The 23,353-nt window shown below is 46.9% G+C and overlaps 1 protein-coding gene across 1 annotated transcript in view; it reads left to right on the forward strand.

Moving 5' to 3' along the window:
- Positions 1–23,353, forward strand: part of NCKAP1L (NCK associated protein 1 like) — a 46,076-nt gene that overhangs the window by 19,286 nt on the left and 3,437 nt on the right. Inside the window, exons 17-30 of the mRNA XM_055585012.1 lie at positions 1,103–1,235; positions 1,549–1,668; positions 4,205–4,350; positions 4,658–4,789; positions 7,542–7,760; positions 9,251–9,381; positions 11,963–12,060; positions 12,189–12,282; positions 12,436–12,518; positions 12,819–12,899; positions 17,235–17,328; positions 18,190–18,306; positions 18,707–18,816; positions 20,751–20,840. Of these exons, the coding sequence (XP_055440987.1) occupies positions 1,103–1,235; positions 1,549–1,668; positions 4,205–4,350; positions 4,658–4,789; positions 7,542–7,760; positions 9,251–9,381; positions 11,963–12,060; positions 12,189–12,282; positions 12,436–12,518; positions 12,819–12,899; positions 17,235–17,328; positions 18,190–18,306; positions 18,707–18,816; positions 20,751–20,840 (1,648 nt within the window). The remainder of the gene's footprint in view (positions 1–1,102; positions 1,236–1,548; positions 1,669–4,204; positions 4,351–4,657; positions 4,790–7,541; positions 7,761–9,250; positions 9,382–11,962; positions 12,061–12,188; positions 12,283–12,435; positions 12,519–12,818; positions 12,900–17,234; positions 17,329–18,189; positions 18,307–18,706; positions 18,817–20,750; positions 20,841–23,353) is intronic.

Below are 23,353 nucleotides of genomic sequence, written 5' to 3' on the forward strand. Positions count from 1 at the left end.
GTAAACTTCTTTAGCATCTTTTTTTTTGGACCTTGTGATTTAAAAGAGAAATGGAAAAGGCGGAAGTTTAGTGGAGATGACTGAAAATAATTGGGAGGGCTGGGGAACAGGGCCTTTAGAGAGTGCACATGATTGTCTTACTTAGGTATCATTTGGCCTTTACTCAGTGACCACTGTTGTGCATAACTCTACCCTTTGAGGAATCAAACATACAATACAGTATGTTGGCTCTGCTGTCTGCATTCTTCATGGTTAGGAAGGTATAATACCCACATGTGAAAAGGACATAATAATGGCAAATATGCATGCCGTTGAGAGGATACAGGATTGAGGAAAGATCAGTCTCATGGAATTACTGAGAAAGTTTACTGGAGCCTGAGTGTCAAATTTTGGGAGGGATGTGAATTAGTAGTATTGCTGCTGCTAAGTCACTTCAGTCGTGTCCGACTCCGTGCGACCCCACAGACGGCAGCCCACCAGGCTCCCCCATCCCCGGGATTCTCCAGGCAAGAACACTGGAGTGGGTTGCCACTTCCTTCTCCAATGCATGAAAGTGAAAAGTGAAAGTGAAGTCGCTCAGTTGTGTCCGACTCTCAGCCACCCCATGGACTGCAGCCTACCAGGCTTCTCCGCCCATGGGATTTTCCAGGCAAGAGTACTGGAGTGGGGTGCCATATTGAGAGGCTTCTAAATCAGGGCCCAAATCATGCAGGGGTTCTGGGGAAGGAATAGCAATTTTGTACAAGAAAAGGGAAGGAGACATTACTAGCTTGCCCTGGGATCCAGTTAAAAAAAAGACTGAAAGGGTTGAGTTTCTTGGTTTTCTCTCTGCTTTAAGAGTAGGGAATTTAAAGAGGGAGGGATGAATATCAATAAATATTTGTTTAGGGAGGGGAGTGTGGGGGTGAATGGATACATGTATATGTATGGCTGAGTCTCTTTGCTGTTCACCTGAAACTATCACAACATTGTTAATTGGCTATACTCCAATACAAAGTAAAAGGTTTAAAAAAAAACTTTTGTCGAAAGAATCAATATTCTATCCACCTCAGAGGAAGCAGCTCCTAAACCCTGGTCCTGAGTCTCCTTGTCTGTTCCATAGCTTTCATCTCCGTACCTTCGAGAAGATGTTTGCTGTGACCCTGGAGGAACCTGCCATGTTCCGTTATGCCATTGCTTTCCCCCTCATCTGTGCTCACTTTGTCCACTGCACGCATGAGATGTGCCCGGAGGAGGTATGTGTCCTGAGCTCCAAACCCTGTCATCCCTCTAACCACGTCTTATTATTATTCCCTCAAAACGCGATTTCAGGGGTTGATTTTGGCCCCAGGAAGGGTACCCATAGATACCTGAGTATCTTTTGGCCCCGTAGATATCTGGTGCAAGTCCCTGAATGTCTCAGCTTTATGTGTAGGGTGTCCTCTCTCTGGCTCTCATTTTCTTCTTCTGTAGAAGTCGGTGGCTCAGGCTGGGGTCAGAACAGTATTATGGGGAAGACACGGCTGTCTTGGTGATAACACTTTCTTCCTTGGGTCCTCTTTCCCTCAGTACCCTCACCTGAAGAACCACGGCCTTCATCACTGCAACTCCTTCCTGGAAGAGCTGGCCAAGCAGACTAGCAACTGCGTCCTGGAGATCTGTGCTGAACAGCGAAACCTGAGTGAGCAGGTGGGTTCAGCCCTCTCTCTGTTTCAGTCTCCCCTCTGCTGCTCCGCTGTGCCTTCTTCGCTATCTACCTCTGTCTTCTTCTCAAATACCAAGTTCTCTAAGCCTTTCAGGTAGGGCTAGGGCTTTTGTATGCATGAGTTTATGGCAGGCTTCTTTTCTTAGTGTCATCCCTTTAATCTTTACTCCCTTGGGACTTGATAGAAGTGCCTAAAAATACCCTTATTTGAACAGTTGCGCTTCAACAAAATCTGGTCTTTCATCTGAAGAGTTTCAAGAGATGAGTTAACTTTCTAATTTTCTTCTCCTCCTCTCTCTGCCCTGTGTACACATACTTAGAACAACGGCCCCCAGATCACCTGTCTTGTCTCACTGTTCTGTCCATCTGCACCCTAATCTGTAGCTATCTGAACATATTCAGGCACCTCCTCTGTGTTTATCCTCAGGGTTGCTTTTATGTCTTTGTCTGTTGTTTTCCCCTCCCCTCCCTTGACTGACTCATAGCACCTGGTCATGATTAGCTCAACCTAAATTTATAGAACATTTGAAAATGAGGGACTCGTTCTGCTGTTGCCCTGGAGTCCTTCAGGTTTCCTAGACTACCCAGGCTTCCTGGGTTTGAGTCAGGCTTTGTAGCAACTTTGGTAGGAGGGGAGTCAGGTTGTGTGTGTGAGCGTGTGCGTGTGTGTGTGTGTGTACATATGCCCAGTTATATTATTACTGAACCGTCCCATTTTCTCATATGTAAAATGTGGATAAAAATAATTTCTTAGTAGAAGTAGCATAAAGATGAAATGAAATAGAATATGTTAAGTATTTGGTATGTAATTCTCCATAGATGTTAGCTGCTCTATTATTTGGTATTTATTGGGCACTAAGGCCTGTGCTGGGGTTTGGGGATGAAAAGGTACACAGTTCTGGCCCTTGGGGAATGTTCCAGTCTAAGGGAAAAAGAAGTACAAATACATGTTTGAAAGACATTTAAATAATTAATGCAAAGAAGATATGTAAACAAGTACAATTATGGGTATATTCATCACTCAACTTGAATACCTACTAAACATGCAAAAGCACACAGTTAAAGATATTTGCTCAGTGCTGGGTCAGGGGTGACTAAAACATAATGTGAGTATTATTTTCACACACAACAAAACTTTTGCAAATGAATATTGGCCCCTCCAAAGTTGTCATTTTGAATAAATAATTAATGATGTCACATTACTTCCTGGAGCTACATTTTTTGGAATTACTTTCAGAATCTACCCACAGACCCTTTTGCATAATTTCAAGGTTGACACATCTTTGCCCATCATGGTAGACCTGATTTTTTTTGGAAATAGTAGGAACTTGAACTTTAAAAAAAACCAATTGTGACTATAAAGTAAGAAAACCAGCTTAATAATGGCTATTATCCTATTGTAAGAGTAATTCCAAATGAGGAGTTTCCAGTCTTGCTCAGCACATACTCAGTGTCATTGGACTAAATGGAGAGAATTCCAGAGTGATTACCTTGAAGGAGAGATCTGAATATATAATTCTATCTTATATTTTCTGTATGGCTAATGGGGGTATCTTGTTAAAGAGAAGAGATGCAGGATTGATGTTTAAGTAACAAGAAATGTAGTATCTTATTTTTTTAAAAAAAGAAGAAGTAGGGGCTTCCCTGGTAGCTCAGTGGCAAAGAATCTGCCTGCCAATGCAGGAGACACGGGTTCAATGCCTGGTCTGGCAAGATCCCACGTGCCTCAGAGCTGCTAAGCTCATGCGCCACAGCTATTGAGCCTGTGCTCTAGAGCCCAGGAGCCACAGTTACTGAGCCCATGCCCTACAACTACTGAAGCCTGAGTGCTCCAGAGCCTGTGCTCTGCAACAAGAGACGCCACCACAACGAGAATCCTGAGCACCACAGCTAGAGAGTAGCCCTCACTCCCCACAACTAGAGAAAAGCCCGTGCAGCAACGAAGACCCAGCACAGCCAAAAATAAATACATACAATTATAGAAAAAAAGAAGTGGAAAGAGTGCTGGCCACGTTGTGACCTCTGAGTCTTTGGAGGGTTGTGGTAGTGGGGCTGTCTGTCCATGTTCCATATCCATGGGACAGGCTATGAAGGAATATAGCAAGTGAGATGGGAGTTCCACACTAGCAAAAAACAGACCATCTTCCTAGGTTGGAAGACCCCTGAAAGCACAATTGAGTGGAGCTCTTAGATTCTTTCTACTAGAAATTTTCCACTAGGAAAGACTTTCTCTCAGGAAGTGGATGGGGGAATTGATGATCTGGTCCCTGAAGGAAGTTGCCATCTTGAAACTCTGAAGCTAAACATGGGTAGATATTTAATGAAAGGTAACAGAGGTGAACATATGCTAGGTAGGCCCCCACTAGAGAAGGAGATGCATGGAAGGAAAGAGAGAGAAAGGCAGAGCGAGCAAAGAGTGAAGGCAACAGTGGAAGGACCTGCTTGTAACTGTCCGGTGGACTACTCGGCAGTTTGAGGAAGGAATCTCATTTTTCCACTCATGTGTGTTTGCTTCTAAAGCTGCTCCCGAAGCACTGCGCCACCACCATCAGCAAGGCCAAGAACAAGAAAACCATGAAGCAGAGGCAGGCTCCCAGAAAAGGAGAGCCTGAGAGGGACAAGCCAGGAGCGGAGAGCCACCGGAAAAACCGCAGCGTCGTCACCAAGTGAGGCCCTGCACCCTGAAGGGCCAGCCAGCACCATCTCAAGGACGGGAGGGCAGGGAAGAGAGAAAGTGATGCCAGCAAAGGGGAGCGGAAGTGGTGGTGGGGAATGGCAGATATGGAAAAGCAATTCAATGTGTATTTTCTCCTTTGCGTTTGAAGTCAGTATTAACGTGTACTGTTCTAGGATGAGTTTTTTGAGAAGATGAAAGGGATCCGGGAGTGATGGGCCTGACAGATCCTCCCCAGCTACTAGCAGGCAGGGCCAGACCTGTAATGAGGCTCATTTTGCTTTCTTAATTTTACCCAGCATGGACAAGCTACACCTGAACTTGACGGAGCTGGCACTGACAATGAATCATGTACAGAGCTTCTCTGTGTTTGAACACACCATCTTCCCTTCTGAGTATCTCAGCAGCCATCTGGAGGCCAGATTCAACAGGTATCACTCTTTCCTTGTCTTCTCTTTGCTTAGTATGGTAGTTCTCAAAGTTGGGTTGCATTAGCTCCATCTTGGTGGTCATTCTGAAGCAGCTAATCCTGCATAGGTCCTAGGCATCTCTATTTAAAACAAATAAATGAAGAGAACCCCAAACCTTTATAGGTTGTTTTGATAGACAACCAGAAATAGTTTAGTAGAGTGAATGGGGCCTCTGCAGTCAGCAGAGCTGTGTTGATGCTCTTCACTAAGACACCAGAGCAGGTTATCTATCTTGTTTGAGCCTCAATTTCCTACCCTATAAAGTAAAGATAATCATATTTACCTTGTTATGAGAATTATCTGTAATTGAGAATTGGTAGAGCGTTAAAGATAATCTTGAGTGACATATATAGGCCTCAACGAAATAAGTTCCCTTCCCCCCACTTTGCCTCTCATTCTCTTGCCCCCGAAATTTGCAGGAACATTCCTTGTATTGAAATTGGGCACTATAGTCAGCAAATTAGGGAATGAGGGGAAGACGTTTTTATGAGTAATCTGCTAGCCTTCTGTGTTTCTTTTTACAATATGTATACTAATATATTCACCCATTCATTCAGCAAGTATTTATTGAACATCTACTGTCTGTTGGCAGCGTTCCCTAAGCTGTTGATACAGCAGTATACAAAAGGAATAAGGATTCCTGGCCACATGAAGTTTCCTTCTAATGGGAGAGACAAAATAAGAACATAGGATATATAGTATTAGATTAGAAAATGATAAGCGCTAGAAAGGCAGGAGAAGGAGATAGGAAGGGTATAGCGGTGGCGGTGGTGGTAGAATTTTACGTAGGGTGGCCAGGGAAGGCCTGCTTGAGAAAGTGACATTTGAACGAACTCCCTGAAGGAATTGAGAAAGCTAAGTGGGTGACTGTCTGCGCAAAGGACATTCTAGGCAGAGGAAGCAGCAAGTGTGAAGGGTCTGAGGTGGGAGCATGCTGGTATATTCAGAGAGCATGGAGGAGGCCAGTATGAGCGAGCAGGGGGGAAACTGGTAGGATGCGAGGTCAGAGAGGCTGGAGGAGGGGCAGACAGACGGCTCAGCTGCCTCTATGCCACCCTCAGGACTTTGGCTTTGATTCTGAGTGAGACAGGGAGGCTCGGCAGGCTCTGAGCAGGGGCAAGGACAGAAGTAGGGAGAATAGTTAGGAGTCCGTACCTTGATTGTAGGAGATGCAGGCTTGTTTTTTCAATTAGGTTTTTGCCTTGGTGACAGTAAAATTAGTTTGTTTTCATACCTTACACTTTAGTTACATGGAAGGAAGTGCCTCAGGCACATATAAAATGTCAAGATGACAATTTGATAATCATCCACGTGCGAACCTTCAGAAACTGGCAGTGGTTTCTAGGCCCTGGAGCAGCATAGGTGCGATATTTTAGTTTTTCCTGAACATCTCTCATTCTTTCTTCATTGACACCCTTGCTCCTAAAGCCCCGAAGTTGGCCTAAAGGTTTGGCGCCTCAATGAGAACTCTAAAATAGATTAGGCTTGTATCTGTCCTTTCCGTAGTATTTTCCCTCAAATGGTTTTCCTTCTCCTTTTCATCCGGGAAGCAGGTGCTCCTCTTCCCCTCCTCCGCCCCATAAACATTTTTCCAAAAATGCAAAACAAACAAAACTCCCAAACACCTGTGGCTTTAGGGAGGACCTGATGGACTCATTCATATTGATGTGCTGATGACTGACAAAAGCTAGTGTTGACAAGGTCTGATGTTCCTTTTTCTCCTACTGTTTACATTTTTTATTATTGTTGTTTTTATAGTTGTTTATTTATTTAATTTTTGGTCTCCATTGCCACGCGTGGGCTTTCTCTAGTTGGAGCAGGTGGGGGCTACTCTTTGTTCCGGTGTGAAGGCTTCTCTAGTTGCGGGGCACGGGCTCCAGGCATGCGGTCTTCAGTCGTTACGACTAAAGAGTGAGAGCTCATTAGTTGTGGCACACGGGCTCTGTTGCTCTGCGGCACGTGGGATCTTCCCGGACCAGGGATTGAACTGGTGTTCCTTGCATTGCAAGGCGGGTTCTTAAACACGGGATCACCCTGTTTACATTTTAACAGGGAAGAAAGTCTGAAGGACGAGGACTGAGTCCAACTGTGAATTCTCAGGTTCCCGGGGAAGGTATTTTGGAAGGGTCTGGGAGTCCAGGGGGAGGCGGTGTTGCTGATGTGCCCCTGAAATAATGCAGTGCCGGCAGCGCTTCCTTCTCTAAGGCTGGCTGGAGCTGCGTGCCAGCCAGGCGCAGTCTCTCCACCTGGCATCCCATGGCCGCTCAGCATTCACTGCACATCTAAGGATTTCTGGGTGTGGTTTTCCATTTCTGACAGTGACTGGAACTAATTCTTTCCAAAGAGAAAAGACAAACACTGGCCCTGAGAATACAGGAGGTTATGAGACAGCTCATACAGTTAGATGGATGGCATTTGGGACCCTAGATCTTTTACCACCTGATCTAAATTTCCCTAGAGGAGGCAGAAGAACATGGTGACTGAGAATCAAATGTTACTGGAGTCAAGTCCTGGCTCCGTCACTTGAACTTCTCAGTGTCTCAGTTTCTTCACCGTAAAATAGGGATGGTAAGTGTACCTGCCTTTTTGGGTTGCTATGAGGTTTACATGAGATAATGTGTGTAGTGAAATCGTAGTGCGGCACCTAGAACATAGTATAAGTGTGATAACTATGTTTGACATTATGGCTGTGATTATGGTTTTTGTCACCCAGAGCCATTGTGTGGCTGGCTGGCTACAATGCTACAACCCAGGAGATCGCCAGGCCTTCTGAGCTGTTGGCAGGAGTCAAAGCCTACATCAGTTTCATACAGTCACTGGCCCAGTTTTTGGGTGCAGATGTGTCCAGAGTCATCCGCAACGCCCTCCTGCAGCAGACTCAGCCACTGGACTCGAGTGGGGAGCAGACTATCACCACTCTCTACACAAACTGGTCAGTGTTGCTTATCCTCGCTCTCTGCCTTACTCTTTTCGTTAGCACTTTTTCCTTTACAGGGCAGGACTTTGGGACCAGGCATTTCAGCTCCTAGGGTCACAGACCCCCAAAGAGAGGCTTGTTTCTGCCCGAGGACTAGAGCTATAAGTTGGGGCAAACTCAGATGTCCTCTCTCCACCATGAGGGTTCTTTCCAAGCTTCCATGTGACACCCACTCACCGCCCTTTTCCTCTTCATCTGCAGTTCCTGACCTTTCTTTTCTGGATTCTTACTGTTTTCATTTCAAATGATCTTTCTTCCTCTTTCTGAAGTTCTCTTATTTCTCTTTTCATCCAGCTTCTCCATCTGAAGACCATTCTGTCTCATACCTCTCTCCAGAGCACTGTCTCCTCATCTTCCAATGTGACCATATTACGTTTAGTAGAGTGTTTTTCATAGGGAAAGGGGCCTCCTCCCCCAAACTGGAGGGGGCAGGAATCAGCAATACTTCCTTTGAGGTTTTAAGGATGGAAAGGAGCTGGAGTCCTACCTCCCTAAGCCACTGGGTGGCGCTCTTAATCCAATATCAGCTTAGTATGAGTCAGGCTGCAAAGAACCCCCTGAGAAGGCGGGTAAGCCTGAGATGGGGTTTGCAATACATACATCAAGCTGGGCCTGGCAGGTAAGGGAAATGGGTCTTGTGGGCTGGGTGGGAACTTTGAGTAGTAAGGGCATGCCCTTCTAAAGGGGCAGCCACCACTTAGTACCATCTGATTGCTGCCTCACTAAATTATTATTTTTAATATAAAATCTCCGTTTAAAAAATTTGACAGCGAATTCAAATTAAAAGGAAAAAAACCGCACGTTGAGTGCTGGTTTTGACCTACCCGTGTTAGCTTGTGACTTCTGTAAGACCTAGCCCTAGAGCTAGTGCCTGGGTGAGTGACAGGGGTTACCCAGCCCTCTGCTGTCATTGGCTGGAAGCCTTCTTAGCTTGCCCAGAGGTCAGGAGGGGATATTTGGAGACTGGATGACAAGTGTTCACTGGGCTTCTCTCTGCCCAGGAGGTTTGACTTGAGACTCACTTCCAGGCTCCTAGGCTCTTAGTCTCTCATTGAGGAGGTTGAGGCTAAGTATATTTTGGAGGAGCCCAATTAGTAGGAATTTCTGTCTTGTCAGCTTAGGCTTGTCTTACCCGACAGAGAAGGGCCAAGAGTGCGGGGTGTGCAGTAGCTGGAAAAGGTGGTGGGGCATGTCCACCATTACCTTTGACAGCACAGCCCATGTCCAGCAGGTGAGAGGCAAAGCGGAGTCATGTCACTGCCAGTTGTTTCTGAGCCAGCAGCCTGGGATGTTTATTAGAGCGCTGTGCTGTCTCCTCCTCCCCGCCCCAGTCTCTCCCCCGACCCCCCAGCCTTTCGTGGAGTTCCTCTTCCTGAGCCCAGTGGTGGTGGTAGGAGGGAGGGAGTGAACACTCATCTTCTGTGCTCTCTTGGCCAACCCTGCAGGTACCTAGAAAGTCTGCTTAGACAGGCGAGCAGCGGGACCATCATCCTCTCGCCAGCCATGCAGGCCTTCATCAGCCTCCCCAGAGAGGGGGAGCAGAACTTCAGCGCAGAGGAGTTCTCTGACGTCTCTGGTGAGCTCAGAGTCTGGTCTCCTGTCAAGGAGCCGAGCTTTCCCCTCGGTACAGTATCCCAACTGATGGACCCCATCTGTGTTCTCCTGCCTTCCCAGAGCCTCATTCTATACTCTTCTAGATCTCTGCTAGACTCTACCTTAGGGACGATAGGAGAGATTTCAAGTGAGACCCAGAATTGGGAAGTGGCTTGGGGGTTGATGGTGGAGAGAGAGGATGAAGGGAGTTAAGAGCCAGGCAGGGGCACTCAAATGGTAGTAAATGGTTATTTTCCATTTCCACAAAGAGTAGAGAGTAGGACATATGATGAAGGATAAAGGATAAATGTAAGGACATTTTGATGTTTGGAATTATTAAACAGTGATCTCATGTTGTGGCATCTTCTTCCTGAGGGATACATTTTAGGTAACTGATATTTAATAATGATGATGCCATAACCGATGACGTTTAGTGTGGGCTAGGTTCTGAATGTTCACATTTATTAAGTCCTTCACTCCTCACAAGAGCCTTGAGGTTGTTATTACCCCCATTTTACAAATGAGGACACTGAGACACCAGAGGTGACGGAGCTTAAGTTTGCACTTTCATAAATGGTAGAACTGGAATTTCATCTCAAGGCAGTCAAATTCCAGAACCCAGTGCTTAATCACTTTGTCGTGCTGCTTCCCAGTGTACAGAAGTGCTTTAGTGTCTCAAGGCAGGCAGATGAGTGTGTCGTGAATGAATTGGGAAGTTATTCTCTTTTTAAAGAGGGCTTGAAGCAGTGCAGATCCTTTTTAATAGATTTGTTTGACTGACTGATTCATGAACTATCCAGCTGCTTCCTCCTTCCTCTCATGGACCCCGCATGGGATCTGAGACAGGTAGATGCTTCGGTGATGCTGCCCTCTCCATTCTGCCCCTTCCTTGGAGGGGGTGTTATGGAGGGCAGAGCACGCAGCTCTATTCTCCAGCTCTGCCTTCTTTCTGCCCTCACACTGACTCCATCAGTGAGCTGACCCTACTCCCTACCTGCTGGAGGCTTCAGATGTCCCCTTCTCATCAACTCCTCCCACAAGCTGTAGGCAGCATCTAAAATCAGCTTTAGGTCTTGCTGACAACTGACGAGCAGCAGGAGGCAATGTTGATTTCCCCTTCTGCCACCCCCACCCCAATTTCCCAGGGTTACCATGGTGATGGGGCAATGCTGCTACAAAAATAGCTAGATGGATAGAGAAGGAGGCCCTAGGGTTACTAGCCTAGAGAGGACTAGAGTAAGGTGGATCCAAACTGGTGGATCAGCGTGTCTTTTCTCCAGAAAGGGTAGTTCAGTCCCTCTGCCTCTCTATCAGCATTTAGCATTATCTAAGGTGACCAGTTAGGAAATCCTTTCCTAGTTCTCAGCTCAGTTGTTCCCATTATAAATAGGTGACTCTAAAAATGTCTAGTATTTTATTCCACATGAGACTCCATGTCCACTGCTGTGGCCAGCTCCACTGCTTTTGTCAGCGGTAGAGGCGGAGATCAACTGGTCCTGCCTTGAAACCCTTGGGTATGGGGGCCTCAACTTCCCTTTCCCTCTGAACTCTTATTAACTAGGTTAAACTCACCTTTCCTCTCCTCGTCTCTTGTTACTTCTGGTCTTTATGGTTTTCTCTGCTGGGATGGTCCATAGCCAGAGATCAAAGCTGGAGCTCTTTCCTGTCTGAGTTTGTCTCTCAGGTTTGCAACATGGGATTTCCCCAGCCAGGCTTTATTTAATCCACAAAGTGTCAGAAGCAGGCTGGTTAGGGAGGGATAAGGTAATGGAGCAGACGGGAGGAAAGAAGGGTTTAGAGGGAAAACAACTGGGATAATGGGGATGTTTGTCGATTATGCTCTCCTAGCAACTCTGTGTGGAGAAGGCAATGGCACCCCACTCCAGTACTCTTGCCTGGAAAATCCCATGGACGGAGGAGCCTGGTGGGCTGCAGTCCATGGGGTCGCTAGGAGTCAGACACGACTGAGCGACTTCACTTTCACTTTTCACTTTCATGCATTGGAGAAGGAAATGGCAACCCACTCCAGTGTTCTTGCCTGGAGAATCCCGGGGACGGGGGAGCCTGGTGGGCTGCTGTCTATGGGGTCGCACAGAGTTGGATATGACTGAAGCGACTTAGCAACAGCAGCAGCAGCAGCAACTCTGTGAGGTATTCAGGGTGGATTTTAATTTCTTCATTCTACAGAGAAGGGAGCTGAGGCCCAGAGATGGTCTTACATCTTATAAAGCTAGTGCAGCTAGTACAGCAAGAGGAAAGCCCAGGTACCAGGTAAAGGGACTTGGCAAAGTCCAGATTCCTGTAAGAATGAAAAGTAAATAGGTATCATTTGTGGTACATCTTGGTGTGAGTGCCAGTGGGTAGAAGGTTAACTGTCCCACAGGCAGGCCAGACCTGTCACATGAATGCAGGATTTCAGGCCACATTTGCTCCCTACTTCCCTTCCTTGCCATTTCCTTTCCTTGCTGAAAAACATTAGACATGTTCAGACTATCCTATAGCTATTGTGCAAATGCACCAGTGCCCTCTGGGTTCTACCTGGGGCCTCTGCAACTCTATTCCAGAGATGCGGGCCTTGGCTGAACTCTTGGGCCCGTACGGCATGAAGTTCCTGAGTGAAAACCTGATGTGGCATGTGACTTCGCAAATTGTGGAGCTGAAGGTACTGTGGATGCAAGGCCCCGGGAAGAAGGTGCAGCCTCGGGGGAAGCAGGGTAGGCCTAGGCGACTGGGGAGAGATGTACCATGGGTCTCATCTTTTCTTGCTTAATGTCTCTGTTCTGACTGCAGAAGCTGGTGGTAGAAAACATGGATGTACTTGTTCAGATCAGATCCAACTTCAACAAGGCGGACTTGATGGCTTCTCTGCTGCCCCAGCTGACAGGTGAGCACATCCCCTAAAGGGAGAAGGAACTGTGGGAAAGCATTGTGGACCACAAGGGGTTGTTGGAGCTATGAGGCCTCGGCTGGGTCTGAAGAAGCAAAACCGTAGCCATTTTCCCACATTCTCTTCTCTCATGCTTTTCTTTCTCCTCAGGGGCTGATAATGTGCTGAAGCGCATGACCATCATTGGAGTTATCCTCAGTTTCAGGGCCATGGCCCAAGAGGGACTTCGGGAGGTGAGTAGGGGCGGGGGGGCTGCCACAGGATAAACAGAGTAAAGCGCAGGGTGGGGCTTGTGTGAGAAGTTGTGGAGAGGGCTGTTGGCAAGCGTTGTGGAGAAAGGAGCTTAATCCAGTAGAAGTCCTGGAAGATCTCTGAGGACAGATGAGCTGGAGAAATCTGGACGTGTGACGAGGCAAGTAACACAGAAAGTTGGCTAAGTTCTAAGCTGAGGCCCTGTTTTGTTTTTTTTTGTTTCCACCTATGTTTGAAGTGCTGGCCTCTGTCCTTGGACTCATTTGTCTTCTTTCCTCCAGGTTTTCTCCTCCCACTGCCCGTTTCTCATGGGTCCCATCGAATGCCTGAAGGAGTTTGTCACTCCAGACACAGATATCAAGGTATCGGGGAATGCAAAGTGGAATCCAACCAGGAGATTTCTGTTGTTGACAAAGGATAGAGCTAGGATCTTGGAAGGGAGGAGAGGGCTTTGAAGAATACCACAGGAAGAAGAGCCAGGTTTTCAATAGAAAAATATCTGGGGAGGTTTTGTGGAGGGAAGAATTTTGGTCAGAGAAGAGAGTTCAGAGTAGGGGAGCCCTGGGGAGATTCTGTGGGGGCTGGGGAACGTTACTGGAGGGAGAGCAGTAAGGGCATGGATCACAGTATCTCTAGGTTTTCTCCTAAGATGTGCAAATTAGATTCTGAACGATGTGCAGACAAGTCCCCTCTTTAGTCAGGAGCCTGGGAACTTTCTGTAAAAGTTGGTTCTTCCATTCTCACCCACCCTGCCTGCCCTCAGATTGTCCTTTCCTTTTCTGGCCTGGTCTTCCTCCCAGCTCTGAAATGGTCTGGTTTGTGTGCTCCTCATTTCCTGTAGGCATGGGGAAAGGGGGAGGGGCCTCTGTCAGAGCCCAACCTAAACATCCGTTTCCCCTCGCCCTCCTCACACCAGCTTGCCTTTTGAATCACCTGGAGCAAACAACTATGTTTCGCAGGAAATACAGCTGCACAGTGCACAGGGCAGGGCACTTCTCTTATAACTGACTCCATTAATGGAGGGAGGTCTTGGAGAGGAAGAAATTGGTTAACAGGAAGATGTTGTTCAGTTGCTCAGTCATGTCTGACTCTTTGCGACCCCACGGGAAGTAGTTAGATGCTAAGAGAAAAAACAACTTCCCTTACCTTGAGGTCAGAAGAATCGTGAAAATTTCCCCACTCTCTGCCTGAAATCAGATGAGGGCCAAGTGGTCACGGGCCATGAGGGGTGATTTTTGACTGGATGGCTGCTCCTTCAGGCCCTGGCTTGGATTTCACTGCGGGCCCTGGGTTTCTGGCAGCTGTTGATGTTGGGACGGAATGCTCTGGTCTGTCAGGAGTGTGTCTAGCTGGTATCTTCCTGGCAGCTTTGAGCTTTAGACTCTGCCTGCCTGTGAGGATAAGCAGGTGTGTGGAGATGGGGTTGGCCTGTCCATCAGAGATTCTGTTACTACCTCTGAGGGGCAAGAAGATGAGAAGAGAAGGTTAAAAGGTGAAGAAGTTTCCTTCAACCATCACCTTCTTCCTCCAGAAAACCACAGATTATGGACCAAATCCCCGATCTCCTAGGTCACGGTTGCCACTAGCAGGGTTATTTAGTTAGTAGGGAATTTAAACAGGGTGGAGCAGAATGCTGAAGTTTACCTTCTGTGTCTAGCATGGTAGGTGGTGTGTGTTTACTGTTATATCTGTGGGGTTCTTTGCATAAGATACTCTACTTAGTTATCTGCTATTGAAACCGTTATCCTTGTCCTCTCAGAACATTTTGAAGTCTTTTTTTCTTAACCTCAAAAGTCCAAGTACTTTTGTAGGTGTGGGTGTTTGGAGCTACATCTTGGGAACCTGATTCTAAGTACAATGAGGGATTCAGGAATCAATCAATAAACATTAACTGAATGCCTTCTATGTGCTTAGCATTGCGTTCAAACCTAGAGAGGATGAAAGGAATGCAGAGTTCCTGGCTTTGAGGGAAAGGAAGCAGAGTGAAAGGGTCTCAGTGATGCTGGGAGTCATTAGGGTAATAAAGTGAAAGTTGCTCAGTCGTGTCTGACTCTTTGTGACCCCATGGACTATACAGTTCATGGAATTCTCCAGGCCAGAATAATGGAGTGGGTAGCCTTTTCATTCTCCAGGGGACCTTCCCAACCCAGGGATCAAACCCAAGTCTTCCGCATTGCAGTCGAATTCTTTACCAGTCGAACCACCAGGGAAGCCCAATTAGGGGTAGATGCCTTATATGTAAAAAGTGAAAGTGGAAGTCAGTCAAGTCAGACTCTTTGCGACCTAATGGACTGTAGCCTGCCAGGCTCCTCTGTCCATGGAATTCTCCAGGCAAGAATACTGGAGTGGGTAGCCTATCCCTTCTCCAGGGGATCTTCCCGACCCAGGAATTGAACACAGGTCTCCTGCATTGCAGGCAGATTCTTTACCAGCTGAGCTACTAGGGAAGTCCTTTTACATATGTGATCTAATCTTCACAGCAACTCTGTAAGGTGAATATTTTTATTCCAGTTTTACAGATGAGAAAATGGAGGCTCCAAGAGGTTAAGTAACTTTTAGCCAAGGTCACGCAATCAGTAAGTGGTGGTGCTAGGATTTGAACCCAGATCCTCTCACTCCAGGACTTTCTCTCCCCTCTCTATGCCATGAGGTTAAAAACATATTGTAATCTCGTTGGTGAGATACACCATAATGTCTTGCCTCCAATCTGAGAAGATAACTGATGATACCAGGTGCTGCCTGTGATCAGTGCCGAGTAAGTGGTACCAAGTTAAGGAGGGAAAGATGAGCATGAGCTGCAGTCAACAGGGAGGGCTCTACAGAGAATGTGAGATTCAAGGTAGGCCTCAAGGGTGGGTGTCAGTTGGATATAAGCAGAGGAGAAGTAAATGGGAAAACTTGTCTTTTTCCCTTCCCATGTAGGGAAAAACCCAGTTCTCCCCTACTGTGTGATTCTCTGCTTAGAGTCTTCTTTACTCTCACACAGAACATATCACTTCTGATACTTCCGGTCACCAAGTGTTTGGAGGATGTCCCCACACCAATTCCCTGTGACACCAGCTGGATGTCCTGCAGCTTAACTCAGTTCTGACACTATCAACCTGGAGTTGGTGTCAGATCATACATGTTTAGGGCTCACTTCCACAAGTCTGTCCCTACCCCTGCCCCCTCTTCAGAAGCCAGTTGCAAACCTGTGCTTCTGACCAACTGGCTATAGGTCAGAGGTTCCAATATCTACCTCCTTGCTGCTGCTGCTGCTGCTAAGTTGCTTCAGTCGTGTCTGACTCTGTGCGACCCCATAGATAGCAGCCCACCAGGCTCCCCTGTCCCTGGGATTCTCCAGGCAAGAACACTGGAGTGGGTTGCCATTTCCTTCTTCAATGCATGAAAATGAAAAGTGAAAGTGAAGTTGCTCAGTTGTGTCCGACCCTCAGTAACCCCATGGACTGCAGCCCACCAGGCTCCTCCATCCATGGGATTTTCCAGGCAAGAGTACTGGAGTGGGGTGCCATTGCCTTCTCCATCTACCTCCTTAGGTTCCATTAATTTGCTAGAGTTGTTCGCAGAACTCAGGGAAACACATTGACCAGTTTATTAAAGGATGTGATAAAGGATATAAAAGAACAGCCATATGGATTTCCCAGTGGCTCAGAGGTAAAGAATCTGCCTGCAATACAGGAGACCTGGGTTTGATTCCTGGGTTGGGAAGATACCCTGGAGAAAGGAATGACCACCCACTCCAGTACTCTTGCCTGGAGAATTCCATGGACTGAGGAGATATGGTGGGCTACAGTGCATAGTGTCCCAAAGAGTCAGACACGACTGAGCACCTAATATGCACTTCTACTTTCAGACCAGCCATATGGAAAGATACACAGGGCGAGACCTGTGATGGTCCTGATGACATAAGCTTCTGACTTTCTGCATTTGGGCTGAACACCCTCCTGGTCCATGGATGTGTTCCCTACCTGGAGGCTCTCTAAACCCTACACTGTTGGGATTTTATGGAGGCTTCCTCACATAGGCATGATTAACTCCATTTCTAGGCCCTCTCCTCTCTCTGTAGAAGTGGGTGTGTGTGTCGGGGGCGCAGGGTGGAGCTGAAAATTCCCAGCTTCTAATCAAGGCTTGGTCTCTTGGTGACCAGCCTCTATCTAGGAGCTGGCCAGGAGCCCAACCAGAGTTGCTGCATAGGAACAAAAAATGCTATTTTTATTACTTAGGGAATTATAAGGGTTTTAGGAGCCCTGTGTCAGGAACCAGGGGCAGGGACCAATATATTTCCTATGGTCTCTCAAGAAGAAAGGACACTCCAGAAGAGGGATGCACAGGAACCGGAGTATGAAAAGAAGAAAGTAAAAAAAAAAAAAAAAAAAAAGAAGAAAGTAAGTTGTAGCTTAGAGATGGTGAATATATCACTCTGGCTGCATTGCCTGTAGGAAGTGTTTGAGGAAATAAAGTTGGAAAAGTAAATTTGTGCTGTGGAGAATCTGAAGGCCAGGCCAAAGCCTTGAGCTTTCCCACCGCCCCCCCCCCCCACCCCTCCTGCAGGTTAGGGAGATTTATGAAAGGAATACCTAGAAAAGATGATAGTACACCAAAAGTTTAAAATCTGTGATCCAGGGGTCACCTGTAGCTTCTGCCAAGTAGTTCTCTCCAGGGAGTACTCTCCAGAATGTTGTTTTCTTCTCCACCAGGTGACCCTGAGCATCTTTGAGCTGGCATCTGCTGCGGGGGTGGACTGTGACATTGATCCAGCCCTGGTGGCTGCCATTGCCAATCTGAAAACTGGTACCATTGGGGAATGGGGCGACGGAGGGCTTGGGCCCTATTTTGGGGTGGGAAAATGTCAGTGTCAAAGAAGTCTTTATTTGGGATTGTGAATTCAAAGGGTAGAAACTGGGAGCTAAGGAAAGACTTAAAGCACAGTCCCTAATCCCCAGAAAATACTTCCACAGGCAATTTCGATTTCTAGTCAGGTTCCAACCAGTTGATCTGTCAATCAGCTAAAAAGTATTAAGTGAGTCTGGTGCTCAGCAAGTGCTCCAAGGAACTTACAGTCTTGTTGGGGAAATAAGATTAATGCAGATGAAACAGTGAGGGAAACAGACATGATTTCATGCCTAGTTATATGGTATATAGTGTCCCAGTTCCCCAGAATGATCTTACTCTCCCTCCCCTCTAATCACCTTGACACCATTCACTTCTTCCCCGGTCTCACACTTGTCTCTTATATTTCCATTACACATTTCCTCTGATTAGCACGTTCATACTTGCACACACTCCGAATAGGATGGAACCAGGGGATTGGTATGAAGCCTTTTCGAATTGCCGGACTGGCTTTCCCTCTTCTCTCTCGGTTTTGATGAGAGTCTTTGCTCTCCCTCCCGTCTCTCCACTCCATCAGGCAGCTGACAGAGTGCCTTCAGCCTGCGTGTCAGCTGAGCCCTTTGCCAAAACCTCTGCTCAGTCACCAGTGGAAGCCTCCGGGACTCAGGCCTCTCACTAGCAGCAGTAATGACTTGCCTATAATGCTCTACAAAGTCTTTTCACAGATATTTTCTCATGGGACCCTCCTAGGAATTCTGTGAAGTAGGACCCCATGGAAGAAAGCTCCTGTTTACTGACCTTACTCTCTTTTCCTTTTCCCAGATTTGTCATCCCCTGAGGAAGAATATAAGGTGGCCTGCCTGCTCTTGATCTTTCTGGCCGTTTCCCTCCCGCTCCTTGCCATGGATGCTGCCTCCTTCTACAGCATTGAGAAGGATGGTAAGTAAGGAGTAGGTTTAGGTTAGTGTCCTGGGGTCGGGAGATGAGACTGAGACATCTATCTGGAAAATACAGACTTCGGACTCAGATGCAAAGTTCTGTTTCAGAAAGCTCTTGAGAATGAACAATCTGTAAAATTAAATTCAGGTGAAATTTCATCAGACTATCTATCTTTCTCCTAATCCTCGAATGGCTCCTAGTCCTTTGGTGTCACATAGGGAGGAGCCTGGTGGGCTGCCGTCTTGGCGTCGCACAGAGTTGGACACGACTGAAGCGACTTAGCAGCAGCAGCAGCAGCAGGGCTGGCCCAGACTGAAAAAATGGCAAGTTACCAGCTGGGGTCACCTGGCATGGTTCAATTTCCTTTCCTTTCTCTCCCCCTCTGTCAATAATAATCTAGGTTACAGCAACAATATTCACTGCTTGACCAAAGCCATCATCCAGGTATCTGCTGCCCTCTTCACAGTCTACAATAAGAACATTGAAACTCACCTCAAGGAATTTCTCGTGGTGAGTGGGTCTAGGTTATAAGGAATGGACGATTGTGAAGTCTGGGGGCAAGTGGTTTGACTTAAATCCATAGACAGTTATTATTGAGCAGACCTTGGAGTCTAACCTCCCATCTTGCTCATTAAGTAGTGAGGGATGGCTTTGTGAAAGGCAGGGGTTTCTTCTAAATTCCCTAACAGCTGGTATTTCAGCCTCTGCCCGATACTTGGAAGGAGTACTGGACTAAGAGTTAGCAAATCTGAGTTTAGTTTTGGATCTGCCACTGAGAAGTTGTGTGGTCTCTGAAAAGCCAAACTTTTGAGGCCACAGCTTTCCCATTTATTAAATAGAGATATTAAACCAAATCCATGATGTATTTCCTTGCTGTGCATTACAATATCCTGAGGAGTTTGTTAAAATACAGACTCGAGACACTGAATTTTATCATCTTATGAGGCCCCTTTCAACTCTAATACTGATAAAAAGTCAAACTTTTTTCAAATTCTCAGACTTCATTGTGAATCAGAATCACATGGAGAATTTCTGATTCAGTAGATTAATGGCGGGGCTGGAAAATCTTGCATTTCTAGCAAGTTCCTGGGTAATGTTGGTGCTGCCAATCCTGGGATCTTATTTTGAGAGCCGCCTGGTCTAGATTTCTAGGGACTGGAACTTACAGTCAGGAAGCTGATTTTACTATAGGTTATGTTCAATTTGTTTGAAAGAAGTTGTTAAAAATTTTTTTTAGCTGAAGTTTGACTCCCTGCAACTCTGACTATTGATCTAAGCTTTGCCTCTGGAAAAACACAGAATAAGTAATCTCTTTCCATTGTTCAGAGAGGTCCCAGAGCTTTCTATTCTAAATCCTCCGTGGAGGAATCTCATTCATACTCTTTGATATGTAGTCCAGTACCCACTGACTGCTTGAGCATTCTCAGCAATAGGGAGCTTATTCTTTTTTTAAAAAGTTAATTTATTTTTAATTGGAGGATAATTACTTTACAATATTGTGTTGGCTTCTGCCATACATCAACATGATTTAGCCATAGATGTACATATGTCCCCTCCCTATTGAACCTCCCTCTCACCTTCCCACTCCATCCTACTCCTCTAGGTTTTAACAGAGCACCAGTTTGAAGGGAGCTTATTCTTTTGTAAAGCATGGTTCTGATTTAAAAACTAGAGCCTCATCTATCTCCTTTTAGGAGGAAACAGTAGATCATATTCTCCAGGGAATCACACCCTGGTCCCAAGAGGTACATGTCAGGGACTTGGAAGCTTAGTGAGAGGGTCTCTCTTTAAACTGGGACAGCAGACCAGACAGAATGGGCTCCGAGCATCTGAGATATAAAGAGGATTCACACCAGATCTCTAAGATGGGGTGAGAAGGGAGTCACCCCCACCCCCAGAAGAAGGTAGAGCCTCTTCTACCCTCTCTGTTTGCTAAATACAGGTAATCTGGGTCTGGGATGCAATTAGTCACATTTCTTTCTTTCTCTTTGATCTACTGGGGACCTGAAGGTGAATGGAGAGGACAGCCATTCGGGAGTTGACAGAAGGAGAATACCAAAAGCACTGTCTGAGTCAGCGGCCCAGCTCTGTCTCTAGTCGGGTGGGGAGTCAGCTGTAAACAGTCTAATGACAGTGGCGTCTGGAGGCCGCCTCGGAAAAGAGATTAATCTCCTGGCATACAGTATTACCTGCCTCTGTTGCAGTTTCTTTCTTCGCCTCTTTCTATCTCTCCTCCAGCATCCCTGGCAACCGGCTGTTGTCTGCACTGGCTAGTTTGGAGGCAGAGTGTCTCTGAAGCCTGGGGGATTCACCGCTTTTCCACCCCAAGCCTCCCAGCACTTCTTAACTCACCTCCTTGATCTTCTCATGACTTCCTGTAGCCTGAGGCTGTCCTACTCTGACCTTCATAAAAATCTGCTTCCTTACAAATCTTTCCCTTACAGGTGGCTTCTGTCAGCCTCCTGCAGCTGGGCCAAGAGACTGACAAGCTTAAAACCAGAAACCGGGAGTCCATTTCTCTGCTCATGCGCTTGGTATGTATCTGCTCTAAGTTGGTCGTAGAGGAAGGGCCAGAGGGAGGATCCTCTATAGGGTCCTTGGCTCCCTACCGTGGTTATCACCCAAGAACATTAACTAAGAATTTAATTCTGCCTGAAGGGGTCCAATCCTCACATTCTGGTTAACATTCTAGATTTGTCCTGTCATCCCAAGGTAGAGTCTTTGAGGATTTCTCTGCAGGACAGTGTCTTCCTGGCCCCTAGCTGACTGGGCCCCTTTCCCTGCAGTGCTCTTGAGTGTGATATGGTGGAACAGCTCACCCCCACCATGGGGATGAGCTCATGGATGGGGATGTCCCTCATCCCTAACTACCTGTCCAATGCATCTTTGATTTTACTTGGCCACTTCCTACCGCTGTATTTCTTGTCCTTAAGAGAACCATGAAGAAGGTTCAACTGGGGGAGTTCCACTGGGGGAGGAGGAGGGGAGCCCAGAAGAGGGAAGGGATTTTTAGCTGAAAAGCTGTAAGGCAGGGAACCGGGTGGGACACAAATCAGGCAGCTCCTGCTATCTCTTCTGTTTCCCAAGCTCTGGCCTTTCCCCTTCTTTGGTAGAAAGTTCTGGGAACTCTGACTCAGTTAACTTTTATAAAATCTTTTACTCTTGATCCTGTTTCCCTCTTCAACATGCTTACTCACTCTTGTTCTAAAGTTTGATTCCCCAGGTTAGCTCTGCACTTAAAGGTGGGCAGGAGGGGCTCCTGCTCTGGACCCTGGGTTTAAGTGACCCTTCCTCTGGCCTGTGGGAGAGGACAGGCCCACCTGGAGCCTGTGCCCCTCCTCAGAGCCCCCGCTAAAGACTTCTCGGGCTTCAGAATTCTTTCCTGAGCAGCTCCAGCCCACATGTAGAGCTTGTACTGCACGCGAGTCCATCCTGCTGAGGCAGACTGTGCTCTAGAGCCCATGGAATGTGTGGCTAGAGTTTAGATGTGCGGACAGGAAGATTACGTGTACCTACAAACCCCCCAAACTGGGGTGGGAGGAGAAGGGGTGCCGGGCTGGAGGCTGATTCCCTCCCTTTTCCCTGCTCTGGTACAGGGGTCTGAGGGGTCTAACAATTCTTAATTCAAACCTGTCTTCCATGAAATTGTAAAGGTACACTCAGCCCTCCATATCCACAGATTCTCAGCTATGGATTCAACCAACCATGGATTGAAACTATTTAAAAAAAACATTCCAGAAAGTTCCATAAAGCAAAATTTCAAATTGCCCACACCAGCAACTATTTACATAGCCTTTACATGGTATTTATAACTGTTTACATAACGTTTATGTTGTATTAGGTATTATAAGTAATCTAGAGATGATTTAAAGAATATGGGAGGATATCATAGGTTATATGCAGGTACTATGCTTTTTTATAAAAATTACTTGGGCATCTACAGATTCTGGTATCTCCCCTGAATTGGTTCCACAGGTGGTGTGGGAACCAATTCCCTGCCAGTGCCCCATGATATTGAGGGATGAAGACATGTTGCAAGAAAGAATATAATATTTTATCATGTGGTATATGGGCTTCCATTTGCACCCTCGGCCAGGCCCACGAGTATTAGGGGCGAGCGTGCCTGGGACCCACTCTGGGTCTCCTTCTTTGAATACACAGGCCCTGAGTGCTGTGTCTCAGTTTCTCTAGCTCGAAAAGGCCTAGGTTGGGCTGATGAAGGGTCATGATGAGGCAGAGAAGAGAATGTGGACATGAGGCTGTGGGGGTGTGGTGAGGAGGTGAGAGGGCAGGGGAGGCTGAGGAGGGCCTAAGGAGGGCGACAGAGCACAGTCTCAGAGCAGCATGACCTGTGTGTGTGTGTGTGTGTGTGTGCTAAGTCGCTTCAGTTGTGTCTGACTCTTTGCCACCCCGTGGACTATAGCCTGCCAGGCTCCTCTGTCTATGGAATTCTCCAGGCAAGAATACTGGAGTGGGTTGCCATACCTTCCTCCAGAGTATCCTCCCTACCCAGGGATCGAACCCAAGTCTCCTGTGGCTCCTGCGTGGCAGGCGAATTCTTTACTTCTGAGCCACCTGGGAAACCCAACATGCCTGGGGCAAGTTAATTAACCTTTCTGAGACTCTGATTCTTTAGCCTTAAAAGTGGGCAGTTATCCTTATGATGGGCTTCCCTGATAGCTCAGAGATTCTTGGTTAAGAATACACCTGCAATGCAGGAGACCCTGGTCCGATTCCTGGGTCAGGAAGATCTGCTGGAGAAGGAATAGGCTACCCACTCCAGCGTTCTTGGGCTTCCCTTGTGACTCAGCTGGTAAAAAAGTCCGCCTGCAACATGGGAGACCTGGGTTCGATCCCTGGGTTGGGAAGATCCCCTGGAGAAGGGAAAGGCTATCTGCTCCAGTATTCTGGCCTGGAGAATTCAGTGGACTGTATAGTCCATGGGGTCGCCAAGAGATGGACAGGACTGAGTGACTTTCACTTTCACAATCTTATGCTAGAGGGGTGAGTGTTCATGAGACAGTTTATATAATAGTGCCTGGTACAT

This window comes from Bubalus kerabau, chromosome 1 (assembly GCF_029407905.1).
Source record: "Bubalus kerabau isolate K-KA32 ecotype Philippines breed swamp buffalo chromosome 1, PCC_UOA_SB_1v2, whole genome shotgun sequence".
NCBI classification, from domain to species: domain Eukaryota; kingdom Metazoa; phylum Chordata; class Mammalia; order Artiodactyla; family Bovidae; genus Bubalus; species Bubalus kerabau.